This window comes from Dipteris shenzhenensis, chromosome 30, assembly GCF_047967505.1.
Source record: "Dipteris shenzhenensis isolate YYH24624 ecotype China chromosome 30, Dip_SZ_1.0, whole genome shotgun sequence".
Lineage (NCBI taxonomy): Eukaryota > Viridiplantae > Streptophyta > Polypodiopsida > Gleicheniales > Dipteridaceae > Dipteris > Dipteris shenzhenensis.
The window spans coordinates 10684276-10697328 of NC_141625.1; the positions used below are offsets into that span (position 1 = coordinate 10684276).

At 47.2% G+C, this 13053-nt stretch overlaps 1 protein-coding gene across 2 annotated transcripts in view; it reads left to right on the forward strand.

The window, feature by feature from the left end:
• Positions 1-343: 343 nt before the first annotated feature.
• The window catches only part of FKBP12 (FK506-binding protein 12), an 88555-nt gene continuing 75845 nt past the window's right edge, over positions 344-13053 (forward strand). The window contains exons 1-3 of one of the 2 annotated variants that reach the window (XM_087401745.1): positions 344-590; positions 695-728; positions 878-939. In XM_087401745.1, the coding sequence (XP_087257871.1) occupies positions 503-590; positions 695-728; positions 878-939 (184 nt within the window). In that variant the 5' untranslated portion in view covers positions 344-502. The remainder of the gene's footprint in view (positions 591-694; positions 729-877; positions 940-13053) is intronic. The other variant, XM_087401746.1, reaches the window with a different exon arrangement.

Sequence of the window (13053 nt, forward strand, 5' to 3'; positions counted from 1 at the left end):
AAGATCACGTTTGGACACACCAATATTACAATCCACAATTCTAGAATAGACCACGTTGGGACAACTAGAAGTAGTCCTAACAAATGCACCTTCATCTACTGGTCAAGCCCACTCACGTCTCTATACAACCATCGACATAAAACGACAAATTAATGACAAGAACATTCAAAATGTGGAGGCCCTATGAATGAAATTCATCTTGTTTTTTTTTGTGAGCTCACCCATCGCCTTGGGTCTACGTTGGACGCAGCAAGGTTTGAACGCAAGGTGCCGTACTGGTAGGCAGGCACCTGAAGGCTCAGAGTGTAGCTGACGTGTGCAACTCTTGGTTTTTATTATTAAAATAATCTTTTTTGTACGGGTAAAAAAGTCAATCTCTCTTTTGGCACACTACCGTAATGTCATAAGGCTTTACAACTCGTCGACAAAGCTACACTGCAGGATCATTTCCAAAGCTCTGGTCGTGGGAATCAGCTCGCTTGTAGGTCTTCGGATCCATATCATGGGCGTGGAGAAGGAAATATTGCGACCTGGAAATGGCCCCAAGCCCTCCCGCGGCCAAACTGTCACTGTCCATTGCACTGGCTATGGTGCCTGTCCTCCTTTTTTTTGGCTTTTGCAATTTTGTTTCATAGAGTCTTTCGACCAGAATCGTCAGTCATCCTTCAGACTGTTTACAGAAATATGTTTGCAGGAAAACACGGAGATCTTTCGCAGAAATTTTGGAGGTGATGGTGGATTGGTTCCCAAGTACTCGGAACATGTTGTATCTGCAAGCGTAGGGTGTATTTCAGCTGACTAGGTAGCGGGAGGCTGTATTTCAGCTGATTACGTAGCGTTACGCTGCATTCCAATTAGATTTCTGTTTATTTTGCAGCACGAAGGATCCGGGCCAGAAGGAATTCAAGTTCAAAATAGGTCACGGGCTTGTCATAAAAGGTAACAGGTCTTAGCATGCTCTCTCTTTTTCGCTTTGTTGGATCATAAACTGAGATTGCCCTCATCAAACTTCTATTCCTTACGTCTTCATGAAGCAATGCGGCATAGTTCCCATTGCTCGTGCTGATGTAAGCTTCGGCTATACAATTTGATTAAAAAGACAGGAATGTGCTTTTTTCTAGACCTTATTTGGCATGGCATACTTACTTCTTCCACCTCTAGGGTAGACGGGCCACTGTCACCCTTCTTGTTTTTATATTAGGCCTGCATTGTAGGGTTTTTAAAAGAGTTTTCAATATCTGAGAATGTAGACTTGTCGGCAACTCTCCAGCGATATAAGAAGCCATCAAGTGCTTATATTCAGCACGAGAGCTAGGGTGTAATTATGCGATAAGAAGGATTAGCTATCTTATTACATTCCTACGAATCAGAGCTTTCTGGCTTCTGTTGTCTTCCTGGGTTTGAATATCTCTTCCTGCGGGCATGTGGGAGACTTGTGGGGGCTGGAGTGGCGGCGGATCAGGATAGTGGGCCGACTAGGCGAAGCATGCCACATAGACCCGGGCACAGTTCTCTCAGGACCAGAGGGAGCAGTTTGGCGCCTTTGGCTCTTGGAGAGACGGCCTCTCTGTGACTCGCAGTGGGACCCAGGGGAGTGGTTTCGGTCTCCATGTGTAGGAGAGTAAGAGTTGCGAGGTTTAGTCCCCTGGTATGGCCTTGTAGGCTAGCACTAGCATTTTTATCTCACTTTGAACTAAGTCAACTCTCATAATATCAGTTGACTGGACGAGGGTTTAGGGTTAGCGTTCATAGGCTTGTACTCACTTGAGTTGTACTTTTTGCACCTGAGTGCTACTGCAATACTCTCTTTCCAGTTCGAACTGGTGGCTGTCTCCTTGCTCCCTTGCTCTCACGCATCCCTTTGGTGGTATCAGAGCAGGTCATAGATTCTGCCTCCTCTTCAAGCTGCCTCTTCCTTGTCGATTGTCCCGTCAGGTGCTGTTGCAGTCGCCACCACTCAGTCTACACAGGCTGCTTTTGCAGTTGCCACCACTTATGCTCCTGGAAGAGCTTTGCTCTGAGCAGCCTCCGCCTGTGCTCAGCCCTGTGACGCCGCCAGAGAGGATTTCTTGGCCAGATTTTGTTGCAATTGTTGGTGTTGCTTCACGACAATTGCTCAGTCTGCTGCTGTCACCGTCCTGGTGGCTCTGCATCAGCATTTGTCACCACTTCCAGTCAGGAATACCATGCCCATTCCTGTCCGTATCAGGCCGACCTAAACAGGAGCTGCTGCCTCCGGTTCAGACGGGTGTGTTGGCCCTCTTCTGCTCAATATTGTGGCTCCTTTGCTGCAGCCTACTGCAGCTCCTTTGCTGTAGGTTGAAGTCTTCTTTTGGGCCAGGCCTCAACCCTGGTGTAAGCTTTCTGCAGGTCTCAGCCTTGGTGTGAGCTCTCTTATAGGTTGTGGCAGTTAAGTGTAAGTTTGGAGCCTTTTGAAAGGAGCTGTGCAGTCAACATTTATTGGAATGGACTTTTACTTCAGTTAGGGTTTCTCTGCACAGGAGTCTGAATTCTGCACTTTGTTGCATTTGCTGCACAGACTGTGCAAGCTTTTCAGCAAAGAAATCGGGCCTGCTTTACCCTATTTTCTGGCACACGTGCCCTCTGCAAATTGGGGGCTTTTTCTCCCTCAGTTTTTTGCATTAGGCCTTTTTGGAGGTCAGCATCTCCTGATGTCACATAGATAGGTTAGGCCATGAGTGAGGGCCTTGTGGGTGTGCCCACCCCCCGTGAGGTTAGCCTAGTGTAGGGCTGAGGGCAGATCTGCCCATTGTGGTGGCCCCACGTGAGGGCAATCCATGGTAGCTCAGGGCAGGTGGATGTTCCCATGAGGGTCACAGCATTGTTCAGGACCTTTTGCTGCCACGTTGCAGCCCATATGAAGGCGCTTTGTGCTGGCCTGTGTGGGGGGCCTGCGTGGCCACCCCTTGGTGTTGTAGCACCACCCCTAACAGGTCCTTTATGGGCAGAGGTGGGTCGGCCACCTAGGCCTGCTGGTTGGGCAATGTAGGGCATGGTGGTCAGCCCTATAGGTCAAGTAGCAGCCCTCTTATAGGGCAGGAGAGGGTCGGCCACTGGGAGCAGCCCAGTCAGCTCTAGAGCCAATGGCACAGCCCCTTGTAGGGCTGCATAGCAGCCCCTTTATGTAGCAGAGGCGGTCGGCCCACATGACCAGCTGACTAAGGGGTGGGGTGGCTGCCTATATATAGGCCCCCCTTCCCTCACTTTTAATCATCTCAATGTGGAGCAATTGTGCCTATATGAACAGAGGTTTTCCCCAGGAGTTGTGGGGTTTTGTCATGAGACCCCTTGCAGTCTTTCTTGTTTCTTTCTCTCCTTTCCAGTTCAATTTGTGAGTGGTTTGCTCTCTCTCTCTCTCTCTCTCTCCATTTTTGTTCAGATCCGCTGTACTTCTCACATGGTATCAGAGCCATGGTTGGCTAGAGACTCCATATGTGGAGGGAGTGTTGAGCCAGCAAACTAGAGGAGGTTTAGGGCTGCTGTTCGGAGGTGTTCGTGAGGAGTAGTGTGCAGAGGTGTGGACTGTATGGGTGCCAAGGAAGGCGTGGTTTCTTTGAAGGGTGTTTTTAGATTTGAAAGGAGGATTTCTCGAGGGTCAGGACAATGAAGATGTGAAGGTACTTAGGCCCCAAGCCTCTTCATCATCTTCTTGTTCCCTCTCCTCTCGTTTCTCTGTCACTCCCCTTCTCTACCTTCTTTCCCATCCACTCTCTCTTCCCTTTGACATCTCGACCCTGGCTGAGATGGCAGAGAGCAAGGCAAAAATTCAGGTTTTTCCCACCTTCCTGATTAACCGTGAATTGAATGTCTTATGAGTACGTTGCATTCTATTCTTCCTTGATAACCAGTGGAAGGATGAATACATAGACCTAGGAGGAATTGGTCCTGATGGTGCTCGACCAGGAGAGATTTGTAGATCATACCTATGACAGTCACTCTGAGGCTTTGTGAGCTGAGAAAAAGGGAAGGAAGAAGTTGATAGCTGAGGAAAGGGAAGCACTCAAGGCCTCACATACATGTTGCCGTTGTGGCCAGAAAGGTCATTATTGGTGGCAGTGTCCTCAAAGGATCAGTGAGGGGACCAGTGAGCAGAAGGAAGGTTCTACAGCCGTTACATCGATTGTTCCAACCTTCTAGTAGCACATGGCAAGATGTGCTGCCAGCAGGCTTTCTGGTTCCAGATGGTGCTTTGCTTGCTTGTATGTGGTAGCGGAACCTTTCGGACAGGTGCAGTTGACGGAGGAGTCTTTCATCGAGGCAAGCTTTTAGGCAAGACCTCGGGCCGTGAGGGTTTGTTCCCGCTGACTCAGGTGGCAGTACGTTTACCAATGTATATTGGTTCGGACGTCATGACCTGGCAGATCTAGTGGGGGTTTCCTTGTGTTCTAGTGCAGCTATTGTCTGATGAGTTGCTGGAGATCTAGATGGATCAAATGATCGCCAGTGTGGGAATCCAGACACCGCAGATGGATCCTTGTGAATTGTTGGATGCCCATTGTTTCTGGAGCACCCAGGTTCATCAATCTGGGAGTAGTGTACCAGTTTGCTCCTGAGAGGGAGCTTCAGAGGGAGATATAGGTGCCCATGCAGGGAAGCATACCATGCACCGATGGTAGTATCAGTTGGATTATTGCACCAGATGGATATAGTACTGGATCAGAGGAGTATGCCTAGCACCTTTGGCTTGGGAGCTTCTTGTACAGTACCTGTGGTGGTCTTCAGTGATGGAGCATTACCCAACGGATTCCTCTAGTTGTTCCAGTGGCACACCCAGCTCCCTGGAGATCATGTTCCATCCAGAAGCTGAGACGGGGTGTTGGAGGTCAGCATCTTCTAATGTCACATAGATAGGTTAGGTCATGAGTGAGGGCCTTGTGGTGGGTGTGCCCGCCCCCTTCTGAGGTTAGTCTAGTGTAGGGCTGAGGGTAGATTCGGCCATTGTGGTGGCCCCATCTGAGGGCAATCCATAGTGGCTTAGGGCAGGCGGATGTTCACATGAGGGTCGCGGCATTGTTCAAGACATTTGCTACTACGTGACGGCCCATATGGAGGCACTTTGTGCTGGCCCACCCCTATTAGGCCCTTTATGGACAGAGGTGGGCCGACCGTGGGTCGGCCACCTAGGCCTGCTGGTCGGGTAGTGTGTGGCATGGCGGTCGGCCCCTATTGGTTGTGTAGCAGCCCTCTTATAGGGCAAGAGAGGGTCGGCCACTGGGAGCAGCGCAGTCGGCTCTAGAGCTAGGAGCACAACCCCTTGTAGGTCTACATAGCAGCCCCTTTATGTAGCAGAGGGGGTCAGCCTGCGTTAGGCCTGCTAGTCGGCCCACACGATCAGCTGACTAATGGATGGGGGGGGTGGCTGCCTAACGTGTCCTCCCTCCTTTCTCTCTTTCCAGTTCAGTTCGTGAATGGTTTGCTCTCTCTCTCCATTTCTGTTAAGATCTGCTGCACTTCTCATAGCCCACATGCCTTGGGGTTTAATTTCAAGTTATTTCAATTGCGGCATTGTGCACGAGGTACTTATTGGCATTCAGATATTGAGATCTTTTCTCTGGGGATTTGTGCATTTGTGCCTTAGCTCAATGGCAAGTGATGACCTATTTTCATGCTTGCTCTTGAAGACAAGCTTGGTGGCACCAAATACTCTTCGTGGTCATGACATGTCTCGCAGGATCTAACGCTATCACTGACTTGAAAACTCATCCTCGATCCAACCAGAATCATTGCGCAGGCGCCTTGATCCTCCCGACCACCCCTGAGCATGTGGGCTACAGCTCGACTCATCCATCTAACCCAAGCGTCCCATACCACCTGCCTGTCCAGAGGACCCTCGATACACCACCTGTGTTCCACCATGCATATGGCCAATGTCTTGATGAGGCTCCAAGCCCCATCCATCAGTTGAGGAGCGCTCAACTGAACTATCACAATAGCATTGGCCCTCCCTCCATTTCTATCGACCCTATTTCCTGAATTACCTGGTATTCAGAAATTAAAATCCATCAACTGAATAGCCTTGCAATTCAAATTCTTGGGTTGAAACACATGACAGAATTTCCATCGCAGAACAATTAGGTATTCATTTTCTAGGTCACTTGCTTCAAAAGAGGTGTTCTCTCCGTCTATAATCCGTGTCCAAACTCAAACACCTGGAAATAATAATCAGGAAAAACTAGTAGACCATCAGTTCTTATTCACACGTCCTTGCAAGATCTAACCCTATCACTGACCTGGAAGCTCATCCTCAATCCAACCAGAATCATTGCACGGGTGCCTCGATCCTCCCGACCACCCTCGAGCACGTGGGCTACCGCTCGAGTCATCCATAGGCCCATATCTAACCCAGGCGTCCCATACCACCTGAGCCTGTTCAGAGAGGACCCTCGATACACCACCTATGATCCACCATGCATATGGCCAAAGTCTTGACCAGGGTCTAAGCCCCATCCATCAGTTGAGGAGCGCTCAACTGAACTATCACAATAGCACTGGCCCTCCCTCTATATAGAAGGAAACCCGCTAAAGATAGCATGATGCTATGAATAGCTCCTTCCATATAAAGCAAGTACTATATATGAAGCAATCTCTATATATAGCAACCTCGGCTAAAAATAGCCATCCAGCCTTATGCTAACTCATAACCCACGTTCACCTGCTATCCAACCTTAGGTGCACGATGCACATGACACGTCCCTGCAGGATCTAATTCTATCACTGACCTGAAAACTCGTCCTCAATCCAACCAGAATCATTGTGCAGGTGCCTCAATCCTCCTGACCACCCCGAGCACGTAGTTGACTCATCCATAGGCCCGTATCTAACCCAGGCGTCCCATACCACCTGAGCCCATCTAGAGGACCCTCGATACACCTCCTATGATCCACCATGCATATGGCCAAAGTCTTGACCAGGCTCCAAGCTCCATCCATCAGTTGAGGAGCGCTCAACTGAACTATCACAATAGCACTGGCCCTGCCTGTTAGAAGGTCACTGCCCCACCTGTGAGCCCCCGATTTGAGGGGATAAGGGGGCAGGAGACCATAGGGGTATGGGGGAGAGGTATAGCACACATAGACCTGGCTTTCTGGCTGAGGATCTGCACCAGATCTGAGGCAACAGGAAGCAGCACCTTGCGTGGAATATTGCGCCAGCAGAAGAGGGCCTAGATCTGAGCTTGCAGGGCAGAGTTTGGGCCTGGCAGCAGCAGCCCACAAGCCCCGCAAAGGGGCCTACTTATAGGCCAGACCAGTCGGATCTGGTCGGCCATCTTCTGCCCTATATAACTGACCAGATCTGGTTGGTTAGGGCTCCCTACCAGTCGGTGCATGCAGCAGGGGACCGACCCCTGGTCGGCCACTTCTTGAGGGCTCCTTGCCCTCCTATAAATATCCCCCCCTTCCCCCCTCATTCCTCATCACCTGCACTAAAGCCTTGCACATAGGCAAGCGCATAGGGAGAGGACGAGACTCAGCATTTTGTGACACGCTCTCTCTTGAGCTTTTGTTGCCCACCATTGTGGGGGAATATATCTGAGTTTTGGTCTCTCTCTTTCAGTTTTCTGAGTGTTGTATGAGCTAGAGAGGAAGTGAGGTGTGAGTGATTCTATCCTCTATTTCCAACATGGTATCAGAGCTAGGTTCACAGCTCTAGATCGGAGTACCTCTGCTAGAAGGCGACTCCAATCGACACTCAGGTTTGTAGGATCGTTGAATGAAAAGAGAGTGCAAGGTACAAAGAGTCGAAGAGTCACAGCCGTCACATCAATCTTGAGTAGTGTGTGAAAACAAAGTAAATAGTACTTGTACCTAGACCTAGGACTAAGTGTCCTAGGTGTCACCTAGGACTAAGTGTCCTAGGTGGCATAAAAGGCACACAATAAACTAAGTGCCTATACCAATGCCTTCAAGGCACATACCAGGGCCTATAGGGCATCACTAGAACTATGAGAAGATGGCCTACAAACCCCCCTCCATGGTATGGGCTGAAATATTCTGGAAATGTCTTAGAATACCTGATATTTTCTGATCATGGTGGCACATGTTCATCCAAAAGGATATAGCCACCTATGAATGTACAAGGTATGTTAGATCATGTAACAAAGGGAACCAAGTGTAAAGCTTGGCGGAAGACTTCGAACTTGGGACGAGGAAGTGCCTTTGTAAACAGATTTCCTATGTTGTCCTTTGTGGGAAGATAGGACGACTCTCTGTCTCCTGCTGACAACCGCTCCCGAACATAATGATAGTGAACTTCAATATGCTTGGTACGCGCATGAAACACTGGGTTACGCGCAATGGCTAAAGCACTCTGACTGTCAATGTAGACCATAGTGGAGGATGTCTGGTGAATACCAAGATCTGTAAGTAAGTGTCGAAGCCAGACACACTCTACTGTAGCGGTGAAAGCTGGCAACTGTTGGTTGCTTCTTGCTGAGCCAAGAGATACATGAATTGCCAAGCAAAAAACAATTGCCAGTATGTGACACTCTGGTGTCGGAACATCCTGCCCAATCACTATCCGTGTAAGCATGCATGGTAAGTGAACCCTGATCACCATAGAAGAGGGCTAAATCCTGAGTGCCTCTGAGATATCTAAAGACTCTCTTCACTGCCTGCCAATGCTGTGAACTGGGCATGTGCATGAATCTGCTGAGCTGAGATATTGCATACTGTAAGTCAGGTTTGGTGTGACATAAATAAATAAGTCATCCAACAGCCTGCTGATAAAGAGTGATATCACATGGTGGGCTCCCATCATGAGCTGAGAATTTGAAGCCAGGGTCCACTGGAGTAGAGATTGGCTTGCAATCCTTGAACTGAAAACGATCAAGGAGCTGTCCAATATACTTGGATTGAGACATCATGATACCCCCCTCAACATGAGCAAATTGAATGCCCAAGTAATAATGGAGCTGTCCCATGTCTGACATGTCAAAAATCTGCTGCAAATCAGCCTTGAAAGCTGCAATTTGCTGAGTATCTGGGCCCATGATGAGCATATCATCCACATATAAAATCAGCACTAAAAAAATCCACTCCCACGGACATAAAGAGTGGGTTCTGTGGGGCTATTCTGAAAACCAAGGGATAGTAAGTGTGCATGAATTTTGGCATACCATGCCTTGGGTGCTTGCTTCAACCATAAAGGGTTTTTCTAAGCCGGCATACCTTATTTTCAGAATTAACAACCTCAAAGCCAGGAGGTTGGGTGACATATACTTCTTCCTGCAGATCCCCATGAAGAAAAGCAGTCTTGATGTCAAGTTGGTGCACTTGCCAATGATGATGGGCTGCAATGGCAATGACACATCTAATGGTAGTAATCCGGGATGTGGGAGCAAAGGGCTCCTCAAAGTCAATGCCTTGTTGTTGGGCATACCCTTTTGCAACAAGACGGGCTTTGTATGGATCTATGCTGCCATCAGATTTCCTTTTTAATTTGTAGACCCACCGGGTACAGCACAAGCACGGCTGTACGGAGCTGTGAGTACGGTTGTCCGTACAGGGCTTCGTAGCTTCGTAGTGCGTTCCGTACAATCAGAGTACAATCATACTTGCGTTGTACCTGCGCTACTGTACAGCAGTACAGTTTCGAATCTACATCACAGTACAGCCTTACAACGTACAGCATAGTACCTGCATCCGTACAGTGTATCTGTACCCGTACAGTCAGGTATGTGCATCCGTACACTGCATGTACTTGTTCTGTACATTGCAGTCCGTACCTGCTGAGCACGTTGTACCTGCAGCCCGTACAGCTTGTACTTTACAGTACATTATCAAAATTTGGGGCTTTTGAGGATTTTTGTTATCCTTATCTTTCTTCTACTGTTTGAAATCATTTCAAGACATTTCAACAGATTGGAAAGCCTACATTTTGAGGTCCATACTTTGGGACAGGTGCACTTTTGCAGTTATTTTGTGGACAGCAAGTCCTAATTTTGCAGTTGCAAGCCTTGAGGCTATTTTTGGGATTTGGTTTGCAATTTTGCTTTTGATTGCAATACATTGGGACAGATTCGAGAACATTGAGTCACATTTGCAGGACATTGAGTCAGATTTTCAGACATTGAGTCTTTTCTGTAGGACATTTGAGTCAGATTCGCATACATTGGGTCACATTTGCAAAAAATTTCAGCAAAATTTGGGGCTTTTCTGCATTTGCCCTCTTTTTGGCCTATTTGCCCTCAATAAATTTGGGGCTTTTGCCAGATTTGCTGTTTTTGCAGTGAATATTACCTGCCACAGTCACATTTGGGTCAGATCTGCATTTGCCCTTTGATTTGGGTCGGAAATTTGCAGATATTTGCTGTCATTTTTGGACAGCCAGCTTTTTGCAGTGATAGCCTTGAGGCTTTTTGGGTTTTTAGGTCTTTTTCAGGGTATCACATTTGCTATGGCTGGGAACAACCAAGATCTATTTGGCATTCTTCGTGAAGATGATAAGCTGGATGGCACCAACTATCCGATGTGGTCTTATCTCATGAAACGTATTCTTGTTGCAAAGCATTTGTGGAATATTGTTTCTGGGGTTGATCTGAGGCTAGCCAATGCTACAGTGGTTGCCTCTACTGCTGGTCCCTCCGCAGGGGATACTACTCCTGATGCCTCATCTTCTAGCACTCCTGCTACTACTCTTGCAACTCAGGAACAGACAAGATGGGATGCAAGAGATGCAAATGCACATTCATGTATTGCTTTATCATGCAAGAGAATCATTATTCCAGACATCCGGTCTTGCAGGACAGCAAAGGATTCTTGGGATAAATTGGCTTCTCTCTATCAGATTCGCAATGAGGCACAATTTGCATATTTGAAAAGGCAATTACAGGAAGTTAGCATGAATGAAGGTGACTCTATGGATGCATACGTGACAAAGGTCAAGGACCTCATGGAACAACTTGCCAACATTGATGAGGTGGTGCCAAATTCACACCTTGCCAGTATCACATTGAATGGACTGCCAGATACATATCAAGGGTTTGCTGCAACCCTTCGATTAGTGGCCATGGGTAATCCATACCACTATTCTTTTGATCAGCTAGCTACTTTGCTTTTGCAGGAAGAGCAAAGTAGAGCTAATAGACAAGCCATTATTCCTGATCATGCATTTGCTTCAGAGTAGACATGAAGAGGCAAGGCTTTCAAGCCTATGGGCAAGCCAAAATCTGCACATAGCAGCTGCAATTCCTCCCATGCATCTAAAAATACAGAAATTGTCTGAAAGTTCGCCGAGCGAAGAAGCTATCAGCACGGGCGTATGCGGGAATATATCTCTAATTGCTTGCCGCCAGGAGGTCGCCCATATTCAAGGATGCTTGGACTGAAAGGGCTTTGAGAATGGTTGCTTGTAGGTAGAGAACAAGCTCACACAAAATTTTGGAAGGAAAGAGGAAAATGGCATAAGAAGAAGAAGAAGAAGAAGATGACATGGCATAAATGGGCTCAAGGAGGATCATAGTGCTCTGATACCATGTTGAAGAAGTGAAAGGAAAGCATGAAGCTGAACACGAAACAAGAGAATGCATATAGAATGAAGAAGGGTGAGGTCCATATGTAGGCACCTCTACATGAGCCACCAAGCTCCACAATCATCTCCTCAATCAGCTCCTAGAATCTCTCAATCATCCTATGTGGCATCTACCACCACCTAACAGTGCTTATGGGCACCTAACTGTGCCTCTAGCAAACACACATACAACCCAAGGTGTGCCTGGGGCATACACCTTGAGATATCCCATCATCGTTGGCCCACACTAGAAAAAGAACTCTATGCAATAGTGTATGCCCTGAAGGTTTGGAGACACTACTTGTATGGTTCGAAGTTTCTTGTATTGACCGATCATCAGTCAATCAAGTATGTGTGTGATGGGTCTGATTTGAGGGGACGGAAAGCTAGATGGGCAGAATTAATGCAAGATTTTGATTTTGAAATACGTTATCGCAAGGGTTCGTTGAATAGTGTGGCGGATGCCTTAAGTCGAGTCAAGTTTGTAAATGCTATGTCATTTACAGAAAGATCCTCAGACCTATTTAAATCCTTGAGAGGGCTTTGCGCAACTGATAGTTATTTTAGTTCTTATTGGCAGAAAGTCGAGGATGGGAGCTCCATGGTTGACCAGGACTCAGGGATTGTGCCTCCTACGTGACGAAATTGCTTCACCTCCACATGGAGTGCCACCTTGGGGGAGCCTGAGCTTGCTGTGGGAGAGCAGAACTGATTCCTCCACAAGGAGAAGAGATCTTAGATCATCAACGTCCAGCTGACGTGTTGTGAGCTGGCATATCAACGCTTGGGCAGCCATGTTGTAATCAGGGGGAAGCGAGGTGAGAATGAGTGGGTACCCATGGCCTGCAACCGATCATGGAGAATCTTGTCCTGCATCAGGAACGGTTGCATGGAACTTCCTTTTGGGAACTCGAGATTGTACAACTATCCTTCAAGGTGACATCACGCATCGCTGAATCCCTGGCATTAGAACAACAAAAATCTAAATTTGTACAATTGGATATATTCTAGTCTTGCAAAGGTATATAAATGAGGATACATCTCAGCTGGAGTTCAGCTGAGATTTGACAAAAATAGACACAAATTGCTGAAAGTTGAGAAAACAGCTTTACGTTTTGACTTTTTGTGGCGAAATAATAAGAATAATGACATTGGTTCTAGAAAGAAAAGATACATAAAGGTCGTAAGTGTTGCTCTTGGATAGAATTTCTTTTAGATAATGTTTACATCACAATAGGCAAGGCTTTGTTTCAACAAATTATAGGAAATCCCTAGGGGCACTAATTGTGCTGTCTTTTTAGCAAACTTTTATGTCTTCACTTATGAATTTGAGTTTATGCGGGGCTATATCTCTATCAATACTTGCCCTATAGTTTTTACATAAGCTTAGCAAGTTGGGCGTTCTAAAGATCATTTAGTTGTTCCAGATTTTCTTGACTTTCAAGACCTTGTGTACAAAGGCGCTTGTGCTATCTTCGTGACTCTTGTGAAAACTGCACTTCAAGAGGGGTTTCTTGTGTTTTC